Genomic DNA, 23,309 nt, shown 5'->3' with positions numbered 1-23,309 from the left:
TATCCTTAGGGAACAATTCCATCCACTTCTGCCGGGAATTGTGTTACATGCAGCCCCGGGTAACTTCACTAAACCTATACATAACATCGCTTCAAGATCATACTATGCAAAATAGTTCCCATTAGACAAGTGATATGTCTTGATTTGTGGGTCTGATACTCTGATGTCTCTGCGGGGTCTATTATTTTTACGAGGATTTAACCAATTACAAATTGATAACTCCTTTTTTGGCAAATTTTCTGAGATGATTATATCAAAGTGCCTATTCTCATAAAAAAAATTATAAGAGAATACTAGATCTCTATAGGACTCATTTAAGTCACTATCACTCCGTTAAATTTAAAAATAAAATAAAATTAACAAATAGATAATATGCTTGCTACAATTTTTTTATATTTTTTTGTATATTCGTTTTTTTTTAATCCATGTGACTCACACATCATCTCCTGATTTTATTAAATTTTCTGTTAATTAATTTTCAAGATTTAACATAATGATATATAGTTATGCCGGTGGTTAAAATGAGTCATGTGAAGATTAGTCAGTGACTAGCTCTAACATTTCTCCGCAACATATGGAGATTTAGGTTTTTAATTATAATTGTTTTTGCTTATAACTGTATTTTCCAAGTAACAAACTCACATTATATGCCTACTATAAAACTCCCGATCAATAAACGATCAGATCAATTTTCAGGACCATGTGATTTCCGATGTCCTTGCCTAAATTCTGTTAAATTTCTCAACTTCAAAGGATATGTAGGTACGGGTACCCCGCCTCATAGTTGACAAACCACTGTCAAGGTTGTAACTTGTAACTTGTTGTAGCCTTGTAGGTGACAGATTCTAGTATTGCGGCTCACTTGAACCCAATGGAAAATTACAAATACAGATCAAGACAATATCTCAAATATAGACAGGTCAATGAATTCGGAGAACCATTCTAACCACATATGTCTCAAGTCTGTGGCAATCCCCGGAGAATCATCTTGGCTTAAAAAATATGTAAAACTTATCAAACCAAACCAAGCCAAAAATGCTTAGTATATGTCAGGAGAGTAAAATGTATGCGGATCAATGCCTTATTCTGAAAGAGTAGGGAGCCTGTTTCCGTGAAGACCCCCGGCTACTAAATTCTGCAGGATCATGAAAACTGCTCTGCACTAACTTGGTGTCATACATATGAAAGAACATAATTTATGGATTTGTTCTCCTTGGGCAAGTACTTGATTAGCCATGTGTCAAATATAAATCACAATCAGTATATGCAGTAAATATTTGCAGGATGATTTTATTTGTAAGCCACTAAGCCCCTTGGCTAAACACATTTTGCCTGCTAAAATTTTTAGCAGGAAAGATCTTAGCAGACCTTTTTTTGCTAAAACATCTTAGTTACTTTACTTAATTCAAGTCAGTTGCTGGAGACAAAATTATACTAGAAAATGACACTAGTTGACCTTGCACTTTACAATAATTCCGGATAAACCTTCTGATCTTTGCTTGACTTGAGCCAACTTTAACCAAAATTGCTAGTTGGAGTCAATGAGAGACGCGGTAAATGTTGTACTTGTTACTGACCATAAAAATTTCATTCACTCAAAGTTCTTGCTATAAAATAAGGAGTGTGTTTCTCTCTATCTGCACTACCAATACTTCAATTTGCACTCAGAAAACTGTATACACTCGCTCTTGCATATCTGATTTCGTAAAACCACTACATATTTACTGCTGCTTTTCTATTGCACTGCCATGAATTCTAGCTGTCTGTGGTTCATCATCCTCATAATTTGGGTGTTAACAAACTCAACAATACTTGTGTATTCATTTTCAAACAATGTCACTGATCACCAGGCTTTGCTTTCTGTCAAGGCTTCGATACCAATAGACCCTTCGGGTCTGCTAAACTCGTGGAACGATTCCATCCACTTCTGTCAGTGGAATGGCGTTACATGCAGCCACAGACGGCAGAGAGTTACAGAATTAGACCTTTCCTGGAATCAATTGGCTGGCACATTGTCTTCTCATATTGGAAACCTCACTTTTCTGAGGGCCATTTACCTCTATCAGAATCGCTTTCATGGCTCAATCCCCAATGAAATCAGCCGGCTGTCTCACCTACAATATCTTGAACTTGGATACAATGATTTTCAAGGTGAATTCCCTTCCAATTTGAGTCATTGTGTAAATATCATAAACATCAGCATGTATGACAACCATCTTGAAGGAAAATTACCTACAGTATTTGCTTCTTGGTCCAAAATTAATACTAATCTTGGAATGAATCGGTTTACTGGATCAATTCCACCTTCACTTGGGAATCTATCACATCTTCAAGGTATTGATCTACGCAGTAACAATCTAACAGGGGGCATACCTTTGGAAATTTCTCATCTCACAAAACTAGAGATTATTATATTGTCCACAAACAGGTTGTCAGGTACGGTTCCCCTGCCACTTTACAACATTTCGTCCCTCGCTGAGGTTGCTCTGGATGGCAATGAGTTAGAAGGAACACTTCCAACAGATTTGGATTTCACCCTTCCAAATCTACAACAGTTATACCTTGGAAGGAACAGATTTTCAGGATCGCTTCCACCATCTATTACCAATATTTCCAATCTTGTTACTTTTGACATATCCTATAACATATTCACAGACCCTATACCAATGAATTTGGGAAGCCTTCAAAACCTTCAAGTGCTAAGTTTGAGTGGCAATCCACTCAGAAACAGTCAGCTTTCCAATGACTTTGGCTTCTTTGATTCTCTAGTCAACTGTACCCATCTAAAGGTATTGGCCATAGATGATATTGGTTTAAGGGGGGAGATCCCGAATTCGATTGCAAATCTCTCCATAACTCTGGAGATGTTGGATATGGCCGGAAACCAAATACACGGAAACATACCTTATGAAATTGGAAAACTTGTGAACATAACGCGACTTGCATTGTCTGGCAACTTCTTAACAGGGTCCATTCCAGAATCAATTGGAGAGCTATCAAAGCTAGGAAGAATATATCTGGGAGACAACAACATTTCAGGAGTTATTCCAACTTCTATTGGCAACATCACAAAATTGAGTGTTCTCAGTTTACCAAATAATATGCTTCAAGGAAGCATACCTATTGAATTGTGCAATATTTCCACTCTACAGGAAGTGTTTCTTACAAACAACAGCCTTGGAGGTGTGATACCTGAGCAAATAGTTGGGTTTTCTTCTCAGTGTTTTGTCATGAATTTAGACAACAATCTATTCACAGGGCCACTGCCATCAAGCATTGGAAGCTTCAAACAACTAGTTCAACTAGATGTTTCACGGAACAGATTAACGGGCTACATACCAAGTACTCTGGGTGATTGTGTGATGTTAGAGGCTCTACTAATGGAAGGAAACCAGTTTGAAGGTAAAATTCCATCTTCTTTTAAAGCTTTAAAGAGTCTTGTGATTCTAGATCTCTCAAGTAATAACATATCTGAGAATATCCCAAGATTTTTTGATAGTTTCAAATTAATTGAGTTCCTCAATCTGTCGCACAACAAGCTTGGCAGTGAAGTGCCAAAAGGAGGTCTATTTTCCAATGTTAGTCATTTTTCAGTTGTTGGAAATTTGCGGCTTTGTGGTGGTATTCAAGCATTGCAATTGCCTCCTTGTCCTGTAAAATTCTTAAGGACAAAGAAGAAGACTACTCACCTGAAAATAATACTCCTCCTTGTCATTCTGCCCCTTGCGATCTTGTTAGCATGTCTTACCGTACTTTTTCTTCGACAGCGAAAGTCCAAGCAAATGAATATCACTGTATCAGAGTTACAAGACAGCCGGTACCCCAAGCTTTCATACCAAGAGCTTTTACTAGCTACAAACGAATTTTCTCCAAATAATTTGCTTGGTGAAGGAAGATATGGTTCGGTTTACAAAGGAACTTTTGAATCACTGGAACAGACTTTTGCTGTGAAAGTACTAAATGCTGAGGTAAGGGGAGCCAACAAAAGCTTTTTGGCAGAGTGTGAAATCCTGAGGAATATTCGCCACCGAAATCTTATCAAGATCATAACAGCATGCTCTAGCACAGATTTTAAAGGTAATGATTTCAAGGCATTGGTTTTCGAATTTATGATGAATGGTAGTCTAGATGACTGGTTACATCTAAGTTCTGGGAATGAAAGAAACTTGAGTCTGCTCCAGAGACTAAATATTTCCATTGATATTGCAACGGGATTAAATTACCTACATCATCACGGCCACACAAGTATCATCCATTGTGACATAAAGCCAAGCAATATTCTTCTTGATGAGGTTTTTGTTGCACATGTTGGTGATTTTGGTTTGGCGAGGTTCTGCATGACAACAAGTGACATCAATCAAGTACAAATGAGTTCAACTGGTATCCGTGGAACTGTTGGATATGTTCCTCCAGGTAAATTCTTCTTCTTTATTGTTTAGTACTGCTCTACATATTGGTTTTAGCTATGTATTCTTGATCTGTCACTTTGGCTCGTTCTTTAAGCATATAAAGAACAATAACAATAGATGTTCAATATTATTATATATGGAAAAACATCCCTATTTTCTCAGTTTTAACAAAATAGTTGTGCAGAGTATGGAATGGGTGGGGAGATATCCGCAGAGGGAGACGTGTATAGCTATGGAATACTTTTACTAGAGATGTTCTCTGGGAAACGACCTACAGAAAGCAGCATATTAATGGGCGATGGTGGTAACCTTTACGACTATGTCAATAAGGCGCTCCCAGATAGAGTGATGGACATTGCTGACCCTCGGATTATACTGGATCAGGAAGATCTTGGCTTGATTGAGAGCCAATCATACAACAAGGCTACAATGGAGGCATGTTTGGCATCCATATTTGAAGTGGGGATACGGTGTTCAGTTGAAACACCAAGAGAACGCATTGACATTGCTGTCGTGATTAAGCAGCTCCATGTGGCAAGAGACAAACTTCTGCGGCGCAGGCAGTAACCTGGGTTTAACCTGGAATCCCCATGCGATATTAGACATAAGCATTTTCATATGTAATCACCCAATGTGACAAAAGAGAATCAATTTGTAACTCTGCAGTTCCTATCTTTATATTTGTAAGTTACAATATGTTCTTTGCTTGAATTAAAACATGGCTTGATACTCATGTCAAGTTTATAACTTTTCCTGTTTTTGACCAACTGTTGTCAAGCGTTGGACTTGTCCGTTGCATTAGAGTAATTCACTCTGTTTATTAAAAAGGCTACCTTTTGATTAATTGGCTGACATGTAAAAAGAGGATAATGACTGGTAACCTGGACGGGGTATTGAATTTGCTCTAATTCTGGACAACATCAGAACTAACTAGCGGATGATGTTGCAGATCGATTTTATAAATCATGACAAGTTACTTGTGCACAAGCATGTACATGAAACGATGATAACAAGAGTGGAGAGCTATGAAGTACAGAGATTGTATGAGATGATACCATGATTTTTGAACACACTTAAGTCGATAGATTGTATGAGATGATACCATGATTTTTGAACACACTTAAGTCGATCTACTGCCAGGATGTCCTCGAAGAAACAGTCAGCAGACATTGTTTTTTTTTGTTTTTTTTTTGCTGTATCATGTGTCCGGATATGAGAAGGTTTTTAAAGTGAATATCATCATCCGGTAGGTACATGATAACTCCAAATCTCGTCTAGGGTTCCAATGCACTGTTCCGGGGAGCTTCAGGCAAGACCTAACCTGCAAAACAACGCTACACGGGGGGTGACATCCCGTGAGGCGCCTCCGGCGTGATAATCAGTGACTTGGATGTGCTTGACAAGTTAGGGAAATCAGAGAGTTTTCACTCTAAAGTATGATGTGTTTTGAGAGAGAGAGAGAGCTTTTCTGAGAGAACTTGCACTTACCTTCCACTTTGGCTGGGGAGTCCCTTATATAGGCCCTTGGCCGCCACTGTTGCTATAGTGGCGGGAATGGGTCTGTAGACACTCCCCAACATGGGTGGCCGTTTTGGTGCAACTACTGTCTTTTTTTCTGTCCTTTTGGGATTTGTGCATGCTTGTCATCCTGTTTGCCTTGTACTTAGTAATGATGAGGTCTGACTTTGGGGATTTCCAAGTCCTGTAGCTGGGGCGGGTACTGTTGGCGGTTACTGTAGCGTGGTACCTTATCAGTACATAATCACCTGTTTATAGATATCAATTAATTCGATTCTGAGTAGGACAAGGAATTATTGGACAATTGCTTGTAGTACTAAAACACACAACTAAAACAGAGAGGCATTGAGCTGGATAGGATAGCTTCTCCTGTGGTCCCAGGTGATCCGTCATAGATAGTATCATATATGTTCGATGAAGTTGCTATTGCTGAGGAGTGAGGAGGAAAAATTAGCTAATTTTCAGTGCGTGTTAGCCCTCATGGAGTCATGGTCGTATGTTCAATGAAGTTCTTTCGCCTTAGGATGAACTTTTCTCCAATAGGGTGTTCTGGCATATGCTTTTCTTAATGCCAATGCAGGAGGTGGTAGGGAAATTCCGTAACATATTCTTTGAAAATGAGATCGCTAATGAAATAGGCTTCTGCAGTGTCCAAATTTACGAGATCATAATCAAAATCAGTTGTCCGATAAATTTTTATGAAAGAAGTTTTGTATTAATACCTACTGATCTTTAATTTAGCTTATTCTTCGGAGGTATCTAGCTACTGCTGATGCAAAATTTAGAAAGGTATAAGCTAGACCATTTAATATTTATACTTGGTGCATGCTACTGTTATGAATAATCCCAGTAGGTTAGGGGGATCAAATTTGAAATTAATACCATCGTTTTCTCGTTGTAACTGCTCTACTACGACTTTGTTGACATGGTAGCTACAGTATACAGTAGTCCCTCCGTCCCAGCTATTTGTATACAAATGGTTGGGACACATAGACCAAGGAATAAAATTGCTATTTTGGGAATGTATACAATTGGTGAGACGTTCCAAAAAAAACGTTTCAAAAAAAAAAAAGTATACAATTCATTGGGACAGAGGAAGTATCTTTTTTCGCAAACTATACGGTATCGTATGAGTTTCGTTACTATTAAATGGCATAATATGAAATTTAGATGAAACACCATTGATTCACGAAAATAATTATAGGGTTTGTTTAATGTGTGCCCATTGACACATGCTAAGCGCGGAAATTGATATGTTTGAGAGATTTTGATTGGTGTGGTTGTTGCATTTGCAGAGGTCCACCATTATTAAGATAAGAGAGCCAATCAAATTCTCCCAAATTTTTAAAATTCCGCGCTTAGTGTGTGCCCGTGAGCATACATTAGAAAAAACCGATAATAATATATACAAGCTCTAAAGTGTTCGCAATTCAGGCAAGATACCGGTCGGCTTCCATTAATGAGCTATTTATCATTCTAGAAAAAGGATAGCAATAATTAAAGAAGAAACAAAAATGGATGAGAAATGTAAAAGGGCCGGTAAAGTTGATTTAGCAGTATACTTGGATGTAATTTTCTACAAAATTATAAAATTAATAAGAATAAACTTGAGCACCATTGATATCTCATAGATGGAGTTGATTCATGTCGCGTCTAAACCTTAAAAATATTAATATAACTGAAATTTATTTCGGAAAAGGATAGATCAGCAGGGATGTTTAAACTAGCTTAAATTCTTTATAGACTTGTGTAAATATATAGTGTTCAGAACTTTTTTTATTAAGTTTAAAGTGAACCAAATTATATTTTAGCGGACTGGAAAATCTATCTAAAGTTCGAATTCTAGTTTGGGCTGATAATTCCAACATTAATCTTACTTTTATCTCAAAATACTTTTCACTTTAAAGAAAAGTTTATTTCAAAATATTTTTACTCGCACCTTCAAATTAAGTACTCTTTAATTTATACCAATACCAAGCTTGAGGGTTTGGGGCGGTGAGTGGGACACGTAACAAAGCAGCATGTCACCGCGGATAAGCACTTCAGCTGTAGCCAGTACTTGTACATATATATTTCAATTCCTGAACCAAAATTATAAAATTTCATAGATCAAACTTGGACATATTTAAGTCCTGTCTAACAGTTATAACATGCTGGTCAGTAGCTTGATTAAACTGACTGACACTGTCAAGTTCACTGTTTTCGAATCATTATCTAAAAATCTCTGATTAATTTTTAAAAAATATTTTATTCATTTATCAATTACATTCTGATTTAATTAAAAATTTCCGTTTTTTATCAGAAAAATTCTTCAATCAATCCTTAAATGACATATCTATCGATTAGTTTTGATTCTTGATAAAATATGAAACTTGATTAAAATGATATAATTTTATTAAAACAGTTATTCTTTCCCGTTGATGGAATCATTTTCGTGTTTATTTTCAATTATTCTAATCGTGTTTACTACACTGTCTCTATTTCCATCGGCCTCATCACATGTTTGGATACATAAAAATTTCAGCGAATTACGGAGGAACACCAAGTCTGGATGGAGTGAGCTGGCAAAATCCACAGATGATGACCACAAAAACACAATGCCGGGTCGAGAAACATCTAATGATCCAAGTCGACAAAGCTAAGTTAAGCTCCATCCATGTCAACCAACATTCATAACCGCATACTATATTTATATTACTATTTTGCTATTAGATTAATTTAGTATGCCAAAGTGTGGAGCTCCCCACAACCCTCAATTCCTCAACTGTTTTCTCCAGCATTCAAGTATACAGAACTACTTATGAGTGCCTTCATTTTCTTCTCTTTTAAATGTACTCTAACGTCCTCAGGTCTCACCATCTAATTAACCACCCTAATTAAACTTGTCTGTAATAATACTCTCCTGGGTCCTGATTACTGTTTTCCTGCATGAATAACGAGGTTTTAAGAGCATCTCCAAAGGCAATATATATAATGATTGACTATATTGATTGGCTAAACTCATTATGCAATTTTTTTGCTTGGAGACATGCTCCAATGAGATTATCTATAATTGTGCTTATGTAAAATTATATGTAAGACTGACTTGATTCGACAAATATAATCAACTAAACATGATTGACTATATTTTTTTACTGGGAGGATGGTTGGAAATTTAGGGGTGTAAATGAGCCAAACAGTTCGTGAGCTGCTCGGGCTCGGCTCGTAAAATATTCGAATTCAACTCGAAAATAATCGAGCCGAGCTCGAGCTCGAGCTATTCGAATAGTTCACCGAGCCGAGTTCGAGCTTCATATGACTCGGTTCGTGAGTCTCGCGAGCCTAATCGAGCATGTACTATTATAATTATTTTAATATTATTTCTATATTATTATATTAAGTATTTGATTTTACATTTTTTTTATATATTTAATCGAATCGAACTCGAGCCGAACTGATCATGTTTCGAGTTTTGTAAATATTTGGGGAAATCATTTGAGTTTTCGAGCCGAACTCGAGCCTATCGAACTTTCACCCCTAGTTGGAATTGTATACTTTTTAAATAATCTCTATATATAAATACTATTAGATGTCATCTGGTGACCTGGATGCCACATAGATGAAGGGTTTTTGGGGTTGGAGATCTTCAACGGAGTAAATGTAATCTAGTAGTAGATCAGATCAATCAGTTTTTGATTAAAAATGTAAGTATTTATTCCTAATAAAAAAATGTTCTATGATAAAAATAAAGAATAATAAATATTTTACATTTTTAAAAAATATATACTAGGATACAACAAAGGTTAAGCTTACATAATTGCTCGGCACTTAATAATTTCAATACGATAAGTATATATGCGGCTCTTATTGATTTTAATTAATATATATCATATCAATGTTATCTAAAAGAGTGATTGTAGTATATTTTCATTTTAATGTGTATATATGTGTGTATGTAGATAGCTCGTATTTTAATGGGAAATCTACAAAACTACCTACCTTTTCTTTAATTATTTACAAAAATACTACCTTCCAGAATTCTTTTTAAAAATACCTTTTCATAAAATCTTTTTTTCAAAAATACTGTTTGCAACTTTTGCAACCTCATCTGCAACTCCAGGCGGCGCCAGCCGTGTTGCAACCTCTTTTGCAACTTCATATGCAACCAAATTCCTGATTTCAAGTTCCAGTTTTCAAATGTCGTTTTCGACCTCATTTTCGGAATCGATATATATATATATATATATATATATATCGATTCCGAAAATGAGGTCGAAAACGACATTTGAAAACTGGAACTTGAAATCAGGATTTGTAATTGCATATATGGTTGCATATGGTTGTATTCAGTTGCATATGGTTGCATTCAGTTGATTCTATTGTAATCTAATGGCCCCGCCAGGGGCACACCATACATCTGTTGTTACCTACAGTTTTCAGTTGCATTTAGTTGCAACTGAGGTTGCAAATGAAGTTGCAACTGCAGTTGCAAAAGTTGCAACTGCAGTTGCAACTTCATTTGCAACCTCATTTGCAACTTTTGCAACCTCATTTGCAACTTTTGCAACTTACAGTTTTCAGTTGAACTAGTTGCAATTGCAGTTGCAACTGTTGCAACTTTCCATTTTTATTTGCAACTTTTGCAACCTCATTTGCAACTTTTGCAACCTCATTTCCATTTTTATTTGCAACTTTTGCAACCTCATTTGCAACTTTTACGGCTGCGCCGCCCAAGGTTGCAAATGAGGTTGCAAAGGTTGCAAATCGTATTTTTGAAAAAAAAAATTTATGAAAAGGTATTTTTAAAAACAATGAAAAAGATGGTAGTATTTTTAAAAAAATAATTTTACAGATGGGTATTTTTAAAAAGATCCCTATTTTAATTGTATAAAATTTTAAATATAGTATTTTGGTAATATGACAAAAGCTCGCAGTCACGGGTAAAATCAGAGGATGGAAAACGGTAACTGCAATCATAATGTTCTGTACGCAAAATGATTTTTTTTTTAATTTTTAGTACCAATTTATATATTTGTTTTGATTATTTTATATTAAATTGAGCATATATTATCTGAAATTTATATAAATTAGATAATTTAAAAAAGTAAACAAATATTATTAAAATTTATATTCATCCCATTTTCAAAAATCTTTTTCAGTTTATTAAAGTCATGTAATATAGTTAAATTTTGATCAATCTAATAAATTGAGATAAAAAGAATAAATATTTAGAAAAAAATTTAAAATATATTCAGTACTACCATCAATTTACAATTATGATTAATGTATTGAAGGCCGCATATTTATAACACTTCGTTAAATGTCTATCAAACTTATCAGGTGTGGCCGTAAAGTACTAGTGCCTCTTACATCCGTTCATACTCTCCGCTTCCTGTAAGAAATATAGCGGAGTTGAATTTTGGCTTATTTTGAATATCATCTTTAAATTATTATGTTCACAAAGATGATACATATTTTCTGTGAAAACAAGTTTTATTTCAATAAATATTGTTAAAGATCCTTCAAATACTCAATTCTTAAAAATAATATAAAATTAAAAGTTTTCCTGAAAATAAATTCTTATTTTAACCAATTAACCTCAAGCGAATGGGGACATAAATATTATTTCATGAATTTATGAATATTTATTTTAAATAAATATTTAATTGTACTATTTTAACGGAAAACTTCTGCTAGCAATTATGTTTATTTCAAGTCATCTGACTGCATGTGCCTTGCTTTAATTATGTCAAAATGAAGTACCATGGAAGAGGATTACAATTAATTAAGAGAGTGAAAAATAGGGTACAACTCATTTTGCCATAGCCTAACTTTTCCCATCAAGGTAACTTATTGCGATATCAAGCCTTAATAGGGAAAAATGATTGCTAAGTTAACGTCATGGAGAAAGATACATTACAAACAAATTTGTTAAATAAAATAGTGTAATTTGTTTTTGGAAAAATAAAAATAATTCAATATGAAGAGCCATACATCATCTAATGATACGATCAAAATCGAACAAACGTATAATCATATCATTGTGAATCTTTCATTCTTCGGTGGCAATCAACTGATTTTTAAAAACACATGCAATATTGTTTTAAACCATCGACCATAAATTCAACACCATACAAATTTTTATCATTAATCATGAAAATCCCGCAGATCTATAATCTTGAACATGATAAATAACACAAAAACCAAATAAAAACCGAACTTTCCACCCAACAAAATCCAAATAAATTGAGAATTTATTGAAGAATAAAAGAAATTAATTAATAAATAAAAAGAATACAAGATTGAGAATTAAAGATTTAATTGAACTATATATATATATATATATATATATATATATTATATTTTAATAACAAAAGAATTATGCGTTAATTGACAATTATGATAAAATTTCTCAAAGAATATCTTTTTAATAACAAATTTTAAATATCATGTGAGTTCGCGTTTTATAAAATTATAATCAAAACACAAGAATTTACCATAATCTTATTATTTTCGTAAGAAAAGTAAAGTGCCAAATGTAAGAAAATGCGGAGCTACGTGAAGCCACAGCAAACTAAGATGTATTTGCGCAAATTTAGTGAATGTTTGGGAACAGGTCCTTGTAGCTTTTTTTTTTGATAAAAAACCGACTTCTATGTTTCTTGATCCGTTTATGTAAAAAATCAGAAGTATTTAAAAAAAGTTGAGAATGCTAGTTTTTATTTCAGGATTTCTACTTTTTTCCCAAACAGTTAAATCACTTATAAGTCTTAATTTATTTCTCACTTCTAGTCAACTTCTTTATTTTAAGCAATAAGCACTTTTTTAAGTTCTCAAAACAAGAACTTAATTTGTGTTTTCCATACTTCTATGTAGAATTAGGCATTTAATAGGTATTTAATATTATTTATTTAACAAAATTAAATAAATATTAAATTTAAAAAACCAGAAAATTATATTTTATAAAAATCTATTTATATCTTTATAAAAATATTACTCCTCCATCTCTAAATACTTTTCCCATTTGTCTTTGTCACGTTTGCCAATACACACTTTTGATCATTATTCCCTCCATCCCAAATTAGATGAGCTCGTTGACTTCGGGCACGCACTTTAAAGTCCATTGACCGCATAACTGCATTACTTATTTATAAAATTTTATATTTGCAAATAAAAATTTAAATATGAAATTTTCATTTACAAAAGAAAAAAAAAATTCGGAACTAGTCGGTCAATGCATCTTAACTTACGTGCCCAAAGTCAACTAGTCCATCTAATTTGGGATGGAGGGAGTAATATCTTTGATTTTATATTAGTATAAAATATAAAAATTTCACCGTATTAAAATACTCATAAATACGAATCAAATACGAATCCAACAAGATCACTCATGACTATATTTTATCTTATAAATTAGACGTAAATTAGTAATTTGTCTCGTGTTATGAATAATCCTGACATTTCAAACGAGCAATGTTTTTAGAGACAGAGGGAGTATTCAAATAAGTAGGTACTCCCTCCGTCCCAGTCAATAGTATACATTGGGGGATGGGGGCGCGGCACGGACTTTAATGCTTCAATATAGTATAGTTCTGTAAATTATTTTTAAGATTTTCTTTTTTTGTATAAAAGTATAACATTTATATTTTTATACAAAAAAAGAAAATATTAAAAATAAGTTGTGGAACTATGTTTTATAAGAGCCTTAAAAAGCGTGTCGAGCAGTGAAAAAGAAACGTATACAATTGATTGGGACAGAGGGAGTAAAAGTTACTCCATCAATCATTTGTTTACGTGGGGTTTGGGTGAGTGAAGTGGTGGAATTCATTAATTTTAATGTATAGAAAGAATTAAGGAGTTAGTAGCGTAAAAATATTGTATAAAAGGAGAAACAGTGAGAGAAGTGGTGGAATTCATTAATTTTAATGTATAGAAAGGACTAAGAAGTTAGTGGCGTAAAATTATTATAAAAAAGGAGAAACAGTGGGGAAATGATAGAACTTAGTTGATTATTTTTGATAGATTTTGAAATTTAAAAAGTTATATAATACATTAAAAAAACGATAAAGAAATGACGAGGAGGTAGGAAGTAATATCTCAAGTGGCGACGGGATAGATACATACGGTTGATGGTTGTAAGTTGTGTGATAAATTACATGCAACAAATTCCACAAAATGGGTCATTCTTCACCGCCATGTAAACATGTGCATATCCGATAACGTAAACTCTACATTATCATACATACGTGACAACATAAGGTAAATTTATAGTATCCACCAATATGGAATACATAACTAGAATTTCAGAGTTTCACAAGTACCAGGTATCGATCTGTCAAATGTCAACTGTTGCTGATGTTATATGTGAAGAGACATTGGACACTTTGAGCTCCTATGTCCAAGGAGATGAACATATACATTGTTTTACACACCAACATTTTATGCAATTATGCAAGTGTGTTCATTTCTCATTACGCACCGAAAGTTTGGTTGAATATTTACTGTTCGTAAATACTCCATTTTATGCGCACTGTATTAAATAGTTTTCTGGGGTGGATCGATTCTTTTTCTATTTGCAAACAATCTAAAGCGACTTTATACATGTATGACATGATTTAATTTCTTAACACGAGAGGGGATCAATAATAGATCAAACATGAGTTAGATGCGATTGAAATCAGGCTTCACATCACAAAACCTGCTAATTAATATGGTAGGTCTCGTTTTAAGATATTTTAAGATTTGTAAATTGTATTGGACAGAAGTCAAACCAATAATATCACAAGGGATATGTTATTAATTAAAATATTTAATGATAAATGTAATTATGAGTTTCGAGTAATTTAAAATAATTACTTATCATATAAAATAATTTAATGTGATAATTAAAAGTGAAAATTTTAAAAAATAATCCTACTTCCCACCGTTAGTGTATGTTGAGTTGGGGAGACCGTGATTATTAACCACAAATATTTTGCAAATTTATAATTTTAAATTATATTTTCAACTCTAAATCACTTTTTAACTAAATTAATAGACAGATTTAATTATTATTTCAAGCCACTCGCATTAAACTTTAACAAATCTATACCAGCTCAAGAATAATAATTCGAATTATATATAATTCTATTTTAAATTCATTTCACCCATACTCAACATTTTTTAAATCGTATACTTTTATAATAATAACACTGAAACCTGAAATATATTTGTGAAAAAATCATTATTATAAAAATCTCATATTGATTTAAAAAATTCTCCGATTAACTTTAAAAATATTATGGGTTTGTAAATTACACTAAATGTAACTGAAAATCCACAATTAATTTATTCAAAAAAAAAAAAACTCTCATAAATCCCCCTTCGTGAATTAATAAATTAACCGATTAGATTTGATTCTCGATTTCCAAGATCATAGAAAAAATATATAAAAGATTTCTCATAAGTCCCCGATTCATGGTGAATTGATAGATCAACTGATTGGATTCGATTTCCGATTTTTACCCTCATGTAAAAGATATACACAGATAGCCTTGACGTAAAAATATGGACCGAGTAAGAAAGAGACAGAACAAATAGAACAAATAAGTCAAAACACAACAAGCAGATTTTGCACCCCTCCAAAATCTCGCGAAACTGAACTCACCAAGAATGCTAGTTTCACAATTACACCTCTTGTGATCTCACATGTTTACTCAACCAATTTATATAACCTTTTCCCTAATAATTAAATGTCTACTAGTTTTCTCCCTTCCATTCACTTCCCAAACCTCTTTCAATAAATCCCCACCGTTCTCCCCTCCTCTAAATTTCTTCACATTCATTATATACCCACATTTTCATCTCACACACAAACACACACACCGGAGCTCACAATGAGCTTCCAAGTTGCATCAAGTTCCGGCGTCCATGATGCCGGAAAAAATAATAATCTGAAGGAGGAGGAAGAAAAAACCAAGAAACCGCCAACTCCAAGCGTCTCGTTATTTAAATTATTCGCGTTTGCGGATTCTTTTGATTATTTTCTAATGTTTTTTGGATCGGTGGGAGCTTGTATTCATGGTGCTTCTGTTCCTGTTTTCTTTATTTTCTTTGGAAAGTTGATTGATGTTATAGGACTTGCTGCTTTGTTTCCTGCTGCAGCTTCTCACAAAGTTGCCAAGGTAATTTTATTTTTATAATTTAATTTAACTTAATTTAATTTAATTTACTTTTCTTCTTATTAATGATTTATGTTATTGTTTTTTGCAGTATTCGTTGGATTTTGTATATCTAAGTGCAGTTATATTGTTTTCATCATGGATGGGTACGAGTCTGATTTCTAAACTAAATTGTGTTAATGTAATTAATATTGAATAGTGTTAATTAATATTGCATATTTGCATGTATATTGAATCGATAAAATAAAGAGGTGGCGTTCTGGATGTATACTGGAGAAAGACAAGCAGCAAAGATGAGGATGGCCTATCTGAGGTCTATGTTGAATCAAGACATCAGTCTTTTTGATACTGAAGCTTCCACCGGAGAAGTCATTTCTGCGATCACCAGCGATATTATCGTAGTCCAGGATGCCATTTCTGAGAAGGTAATTTCAGTATAAAAAAAATTACGATTTTTTTGAGTTACATTTTCTGTGAACAGATAAATATCGTAGCAAATGTTTTTTTGACGGGACTTGAACTCTCGACATTTTATTAGCGATGGATGATAAGATGCGGGTATTTGTCAGCCTGTCGGGTTAACATCACTAAATTTTAGGAAAAATTAATTAGACACTAGTAGAGATTATAGTGCCGGTAAGTTTCAAATTTAGGACCTTGATTTTGATATCTGTAAACTAGACACGGTAACAAAATTCAACATCATTGATGGCTTTACCACCAACTTTATTAATAACACCTCCAACTGTCCGTCCCATTTGACAGCCTTACACTACAAACTTGCAATATGATTTTTTTTTTTACTTTTTTTCCATGATATATTTGAGATCTCGAATTTAATCATCAAATTCGCGTGTTGGGCATTTGTGTAAGGGAGTATAATTTTGGTCGATTCATCGGACTTGGTATAATTTCTCAGAATTTTAGTATGAAGCGGGGATAGTAGTGTAAAGAAATGGAAGAAACGGATATTCCTGTTGAGAGGCTGTTGTTATCATCCCTGTAACGAACAGGAGTGAGAAGTGGGGCGAAGAGAGAGTTCAACTTGTCTTACGAGAGCAGTATTAATGGGTGGGTTCGGAGTTGAGTGAAAGTTGTGTTTGGTTTGGTGGTTGTGAGTTTCATTCTTTGGCTAATATGCTTCTCACATCTGCATGAATTGACACCCCTATTAATGTCTCTTGTATTTTATGCACTCTATTATTGATCGAAAGTGATTCTTATTTTTCATAATTTTTTCATTGTTTTTAAAATGATTAATATCCAAATAACAAATTAAAATCATTGTAATGCACATTGCACAATAACAAGCCTGCAGACTCTGAATCATATGACCCTACCTAGTATGATCCTGCATCAGTTGAATGAACTTTGGTATTCATCATTTTTGGTTCATTGTTTGGTAATGATCTCTTGATTTTATTGGTTTGATCTTGGTGAAATTTGAATGGCAGGTGGGAAACTTTATGCACTACATAAGCAGGTTCATAACAGGGTTTATAATAGGGTTTATAAGGGTATGGCAGATAAGTCTTGTCACACTCTCCATCGTTCCCCTCATAGCTATTGCTGGTGGTGTTTACGCTTTCGTTGCTTTTGGTCTCATTGCCCGTGTCCGCAAATCCTATGTCAAAGCTGGGGAAATTGCTCAAGAGGTCTCTCCTCTGACCTCTCTATCTTCACACGCATTCTTATGATCACTTAAACAGACGGATATATTTCTATTATCACTGCCACACGCACGCACACATTTTTATGATCACTGCCATAAACGCAAAGATAACAATTTGCCTGGTAATGATGTAAGTTCTGTCGAGGATGTGATTGTCAATTTCAAAAAGTAGATCCTGCTTCTTTTTTTAGTTGCCTCATTAATAGTACTGGGATGAAATAGTATCTTGTTCTGCTTTTTGCTCACATATTAAAAGCTAATTATTATAATAGATTCTATTATAAAGCAATTCATTTACTACCATTTACTGCATATATCATGTGGAATGTCATGCATTGTCTTCTGCAGGTAAATATCCAATGTAATTGATTCAGATAAAATTTAACAGTGTTCTAGAAGTATCAGTATGGATTTTTCGATTGTGATGTATGGATGCATTATATTCAAATCGGAAATGTTATGTTTCTGTTTCAGGTGATCGGAAATGTGAGAACAGTACAAGCATTTGCAGGGGAGGACAAGGCAGTGAAATCATATACATCAGCATTACAGGACACCTACAAGTATGGGAGGAGAGCAGGTCTAGCCAAGGGTCTAGGACTTGGCACCTTGCACTGTGTACTTTTCCTTTCGTGGTCGATGCTGGTTTGGTTTACAAGCATAATTGTTCACAAGCATATTGCTAATGGTGGAGATTCCTTCACAACCATGTGCAATGTTGTTATTGCAAGCTTGTAAGTCTCTCTGGTAGTGTGATTTATTATGTGTTGCCATTATATTGAACATGCTGTTCTTACTAATTCTCCTTTAATCCAATTATTGTCTGCCTTCGTATTAGAAGAAACTTTCTTTACCTTGGTCCCTTGACTTTGGGTTGCTGTAATAACATTCTGCATTGTCAAAACATTTAATTACATGATATACATGATATAATTACATGAAAAATAAAAAGTGGAACATTCCCAATAGCACAAATTTTTGACATATGTATGTATGACGGCACTTTTCTGATGCCCTCTTTGTTAGAGCTTCATATATCATTATTTGCACCGGTCCTTTTTCATATAATTGCAACATGCTGATGACGACATCTCAGATAGTAGCCATAAGCTGTTGGCAAAAATGAATATTTTCAGTGTGCAGTAGTGTGATTATCTGTTTTGCACAACTGTTGTGTAAGCAGATTCATGACTTATCATATTCAAGGTCTGAGATTATGGAAAATAATATGCCTAGACCATTTCAGGTCACTTGGACAGTCAGCCCCTGATATTACTGCATTTCTCCGAGCAAAGAGTGCTGCCTATCCTATCTTTAAAATGATAGAGAGAAATACTGTAAACAAAAACAGCGGAAAAAAGGGTGGAAAGTTGCAGAAAGTTGAGGGGCACATCCAATTCAAGGACGTGTACTTTAGTTACCCATCCCGCCCTGATGTGGTAATCACCAATAAGCTCTGCCTTGATATTTCTCCTGGAAAAGTGATAGCACTTGTGGGAGGAAGTGGATCTGGAAAAAGCACAGTTATATCGTTAATTGAACGCTTCTACGAGCCCCTCTCTGGACAGATTTTACTAGATGGAATTGATATCAGAGAACTTGACATAAAGTGGCTTAGGCATCAAATTGGATTAGTTAATCAAGAGCCTGCCCTTTTTGCTACAACCATCAGAGAGAACATTCTCTATGGGAAAGATGATGCGACCATTGAAGAGATCACACGTGCTGCAAAACTTTCAGAGGCACTGGCTTTTATCAACAATCTTCCTGAAAGATTTGACACTCAGGTACAGATCCAAATTTACAGCTACTATAGTTCACTTGTTGGTTCAACACGAATGTTGATCCCTGTAACACACACAAGGAGGGATATTGTATGGTCTACCTAAAACGTACGGCATACTATATCTTCTGCTTTATACAGTACAACTGTGTTTTCAAAACATCTAATTAGCATTATAATAAAAGCGCAACATGGATGACCTTGTAATGATATTATACAATTTTATAGGTGGGGGAAAGAGGGGTGCAACTATCAGGTGGGCAGAAGCAGAGAATTGCAATATCTCGTGCCATAGTTAAAAACCCTGCTATACTTCTTTTGGATGAGGCTACAAGTGCACTCGATGCAGAGTCTGAAAAGAGTGTGCAAGAGGCCCTTGACCGTGTGATGGTTGGACGCACAACTATCGTTGTGGCTCATCGGCTTTCTACCATAAGAAACGCAGATGTAATAGCTGTTGTTCAAAATGGAAAGATAGTGGAAACCGGAAGCCATGAAGAACTTATTTTAAAACAAGATGGTGCTTATTCATCGCTTGTTGAACTCCAGGAAGCAGCTTCCAAGCAACAACTCCCCTCAAACGGTCCATTGGGACAACCACTCAGGTTCTGCAAAAGCATACCGGCTCTTTTGTTTAATCAACTAATGGCCTCTATTACATGCTTTTCTTTATAAGAGATCATTATTATATTCTCCTTCCAAACTATTGAACAAACTCTTCTACTCTCTAATGACAATCTCCTATGTACAAACACTTATTATATTTTCTAATTCGTTTATGTACATATGCTAACATTTTGTTACCTCTGCAAATAAAATTTCAGCAGTAAATTTTCACGTGAATTATCTGGAAGAACAAGAAGTTTTGGCGGAAGTTTTCGTTCAGATAAAGAGTCTGTTGGCAAAGTTGGTTTTGAAGTAGAAACTGTCAAGTCGTCTCCAGTTTCCTCTGGAAGATTGTACTCCATGGTTACTCCAGATTGGATGTATGGGGTTTCCGGAACCATATGTGCACTTTGTGCTGGAGCTTTGATGCCTCTCTTTGCCCTTGGTATCACTCAAGCTCTTGTATCTTATTATATGGACTGGGACACAACACGCCATGAAGTTAAAAAGATCTCCCTGCTCTTCTGTGTGGGCGCTGTTGTTACTGTCATCATTCATGCTATTGCTCACCTGAGTTTTGGGATAATGGGAGAGCGCCTTACTCTTCGTGTTCGTGAGGGAATGTTTTCTGGTAAAAATTTGCGACAATACCTTCTTATTCTCCTTCGTTTATCAACTTTAATGCTGACTGGATCACGCAAATGAAACAATATATTTCTTTGTCGTACATCAATCTAAAAGTTGGCAATACAATAGTAGACAAATTAGAAGTTTGTATATTTATTTCTTAGCATATGCTATACATGCTTTTATTATAAAAAAAATAAGAAAACACAACAACCTTGTGGTAAGATGGTATTTCCCTTGCTCTTTTTACCCGAGGTCGAGAGTTTGAACAAGATTGAGTGTGTGAGTATGTTTAATTATCAAAAAGAAAAAAGGAAAGATTTATTTGTATATCTCTTCCCTTTGATAAACTATGACCTTGAATTTTCATCCTTATCTAAATAATCTCCTACATCTTCTTGCAGCTATTTTAAGGAATGAGATCGGATGGTTTGATAATACAGAAAACACAAGTTCTATGCTCGCATCTAGATTAGAGAGTGATGCAACTTTACTGCGAACTGTTGTTGTTGACCGCGCTACCATTTTAATACAGAATGTAGGTCTGATCATCACTTCATTCATCATCGCTTTTATTTTGAATTGGAGGCTCACACTTGTTGTCATTGCCACATATCCGTTGATCATAAGTGGCCACATTAGTGAGGTTTGTCTCACTTGCCGCCTTACAGTTACAGTTGTTTTAGTTTATGACCTCTTATCTTATCTGTAGTTCCATATTGGATTGACCTCCGTACATTTGATCTCTTTCTTTTTGTTCCTTTTACTCATACTGACTCTGAATTCCTTTCTAGAAACTCTTCATGAAAGGGTATGGTGGGAACTTGAGCAAAGCTTATCTTAAAGCCAACATGCTTGCTGGTGAGGCAGTGAGTAACATTCGCACTGTTGCTGCATTTTGTTCAGAGGAAAAGGTACTCGATCTTTATGGGCGTGAGCTTGTGGAGCCTTCCAAGCGTTCGTTTACTCGTGGTCAAATTGCTGGTATATTTTATGGAGTCTCGCAATTCTTCATATTTTCAGCTTATGGCCTAGCCCTGTGGTAAGTACCCCAAGTCCTGTAGCCTTTTGTGCCATATATTATATTATCCATATTTTTATAAGAAGCTTATATAGATGCTATAAGGTGGAGCTTTGATACAAATATATATTATGCATAGGTATGGTTCTGTTTTGATGGGAAAAGGACTAGCTAGCTTTAAGTCTGTTATGAAGGCATTTATGGTTTTGATAGTTACTGCATTAGCCATGGGTGAAACATTGGCAATGGCACCGGACCTTCTAAAAGGTAATCAAATGGTAGCATCAGTTTTTGAGTTGCTGGACCGTAAGACAGAGGTGGTGAGTGATGTCGGAGAAGATGTCACTAAAATGGATGGTACAGTTGAGCTCAGGGGTATTCAGTTCAGCTATCCCTCAAGGCCAGACGTTCTAATTTTCAAAGACTTTAACCTAAGAGTTCATGCAGGCAAGACAATGGCTCTAGTAGGGCAAAGTGGATCAGGAAAAAGCTCTGTACTTGCTTTAATACTTCGATTTTATGACCCGTTGGCTGGGAAGATTATGATTGATAGTAAGTTTTTCAAGAGTATCTATTAACTTGAGACACTGAACTAGGAATAACTTAATACTGTAATGTTCTTTTTGGTTTACAATTTTATATAAGCAAGCAGTCTGATTTAACAAGCACGTGATCAACTCCCACAGGCAAAGATATCAGGAAACTAAAGCTCAAGTCTCTCCGGAAGCACATTGGTCTTGTCCAACAAGAACCAGCTCTGTTTGCAACATCAATCTACGAAAATATACTTTATGGTAAAGAGGGAGCCTCTGAGGCTGAAGTAATAGAAGCTTCAAAACTTGCTAACGCGCATAGTTTCATCAGTGCTCTTCCTGAAGGCTACTCAACTAAAGTTGGAGAACGCGGTGTGCAATTGTCTGGTGGTCAGAAACAAAGAGTGGCTATTGCTCGTGCTGTTCTAAAAAACCCTGCAATTTTGTTACTAGATGAGGCCACAAGTGCTCTTGACGTGGAGTCTGAGCGTATAGTACAATCCGCTTTAGACAGACTTATGCAGAACCGAACAACAATTGTGGTGGCACATCGACTATCCACCATAAAAAATGCAGACCAAATATCAGTTTTGCAGGATGGGAAGATGGTAGAGCAAGGAACTCACGCCACTCTTGTCGAAAACAGAGATGGTCCATACTACAGATTAATCAGCCTACAGCAGCAGCAACAAATGTAACCACACAAACAAAGCAAACATCAGGTTGAGGGCTTAATCTCAAGTACATCTCTTTTCTCCTAGTACCCCCATTTTTTTCCCTCAACCAACCCATAAAGTGTTACCAGTGCAAAAATGATTATCTAAAATATTCAAATAATTGAAAATATGAAGTAAATCCATACATATTGAATTTCCTGTTCATTTTACTGTACTAATAAACTCAGGTATAGGAAAACTCATGATTTTTACTTTGTCTTGGTTTCTTTTGTGTGGTATATTTTCCTTGCATGCATGAAATGTAATGTGTGAAGCATTGCCCTG

The 23,309-nt window shown here is 34.9% G+C and overlaps 2 protein-coding genes across 3 annotated transcripts; both read left to right on the top strand.

Moving 5' to 3' along the window:
* Nucleotides 1-1,748: 1,748 nt before the first annotated feature.
* LOC108224383 (putative receptor-like protein kinase At3g47110) lies at nucleotides 1,749-5,143 on the top strand. Its single transcript, XM_017398977.2, has 2 exons — nucleotides 1,749-4,413; nucleotides 4,594-5,143. The coding sequence occupies exons 1-2, from the start codon at nucleotides 1,749-1,751 to the stop codon at nucleotides 4,974-4,976; spliced, it is 3,048 nt and encodes a 1,015-aa protein (XP_017254466.1). The 3' UTR covers nucleotides 4,977-5,143.
* A 10,499-nt stretch (nucleotides 5,144-15,642) lies between these two features.
* On the top strand, nucleotides 15,643-23,239 carry LOC108204985 (ABC transporter B family member 2). 2 transcript variants are annotated; one of them, XM_017374717.2, is made up of 12 exons: nucleotides 15,643-16,069; nucleotides 16,158-16,212; nucleotides 16,316-16,491; nucleotides 17,521-17,721; nucleotides 18,213-18,472; nucleotides 18,985-19,525; nucleotides 19,750-20,126; nucleotides 20,349-20,758; nucleotides 21,159-21,400; nucleotides 21,549-21,796; nucleotides 21,915-22,327; nucleotides 22,462-23,239. In XM_017374717.2, the coding sequence occupies exons 1-12, from the start codon at nucleotides 15,782-15,784 to the stop codon at nucleotides 23,004-23,006; spliced, it is 3,756 nt and encodes a 1,251-aa protein (XP_017230206.1). In that variant the 5' UTR covers nucleotides 15,643-15,781; the 3' UTR covers nucleotides 23,007-23,239. The 2 variants fall into 2 exon arrangements, with proteins under 2 accessions (XP_017230206.1, XP_017230205.1); XM_017374716.2 differs by having other exon boundaries at nucleotides 20,346-20,758.
* Nucleotides 23,240-23,309: the final 70 nt, after the last annotated feature.

This window comes from Daucus carota, chromosome 1 (genome assembly GCF_001625215.2).
Source record: "Daucus carota subsp. sativus chromosome 1, DH1 v3.0, whole genome shotgun sequence".
In the NCBI taxonomy this organism is placed as follows: Eukaryota; Viridiplantae; Streptophyta; class Magnoliopsida; order Apiales; family Apiaceae; genus Daucus; species Daucus carota.
Note: the sequence above shows the minus strand (reverse complement) of the source record. Positions and strands in the feature narration are given on the sequence as shown.

What these genes read in the sequence shown, in the direction of transcription:
- LOC108224383 (XM_017398977.2), top strand. Translation starts at nt 1,749, where the DNA reads ATGAATTCTAGCTGTCTGTGGTTCATCATCCTCATAATTTGGGTGTTA. An exon ending in TGTTGGATATGTTCCTCCAG is followed by an intron (nt 4,414 to 4,593) that starts GTAAATTCTTCT and finishes ATAGTTGTGCAG; the next exon opens with AGTATGGAATGGGTGGGGAG.
- LOC108204985 (XM_017374716.2), top strand. Translation starts at nt 15,782, where the DNA reads ATGAGCTTCCAAGTTGCATCAAGTTCCGGCGTCCATGATGCCGGAAAA. An exon ending in AGGATGCCATTTCTGAGAAG is followed by an intron (nt 16,492 to 17,520) that starts GTAATTTCAGTA and finishes TTTGAATGGCAG; the next exon opens with GTGGGAAACTTTATGCACTA. An exon ending in CTGAAAGATTTGACACTCAG is followed by an intron (nt 19,526 to 19,749) that starts GTACAGATCCAA and finishes ACAATTTTATAG; the next exon opens with GTGGGGGAAAGAGGGGTGCA.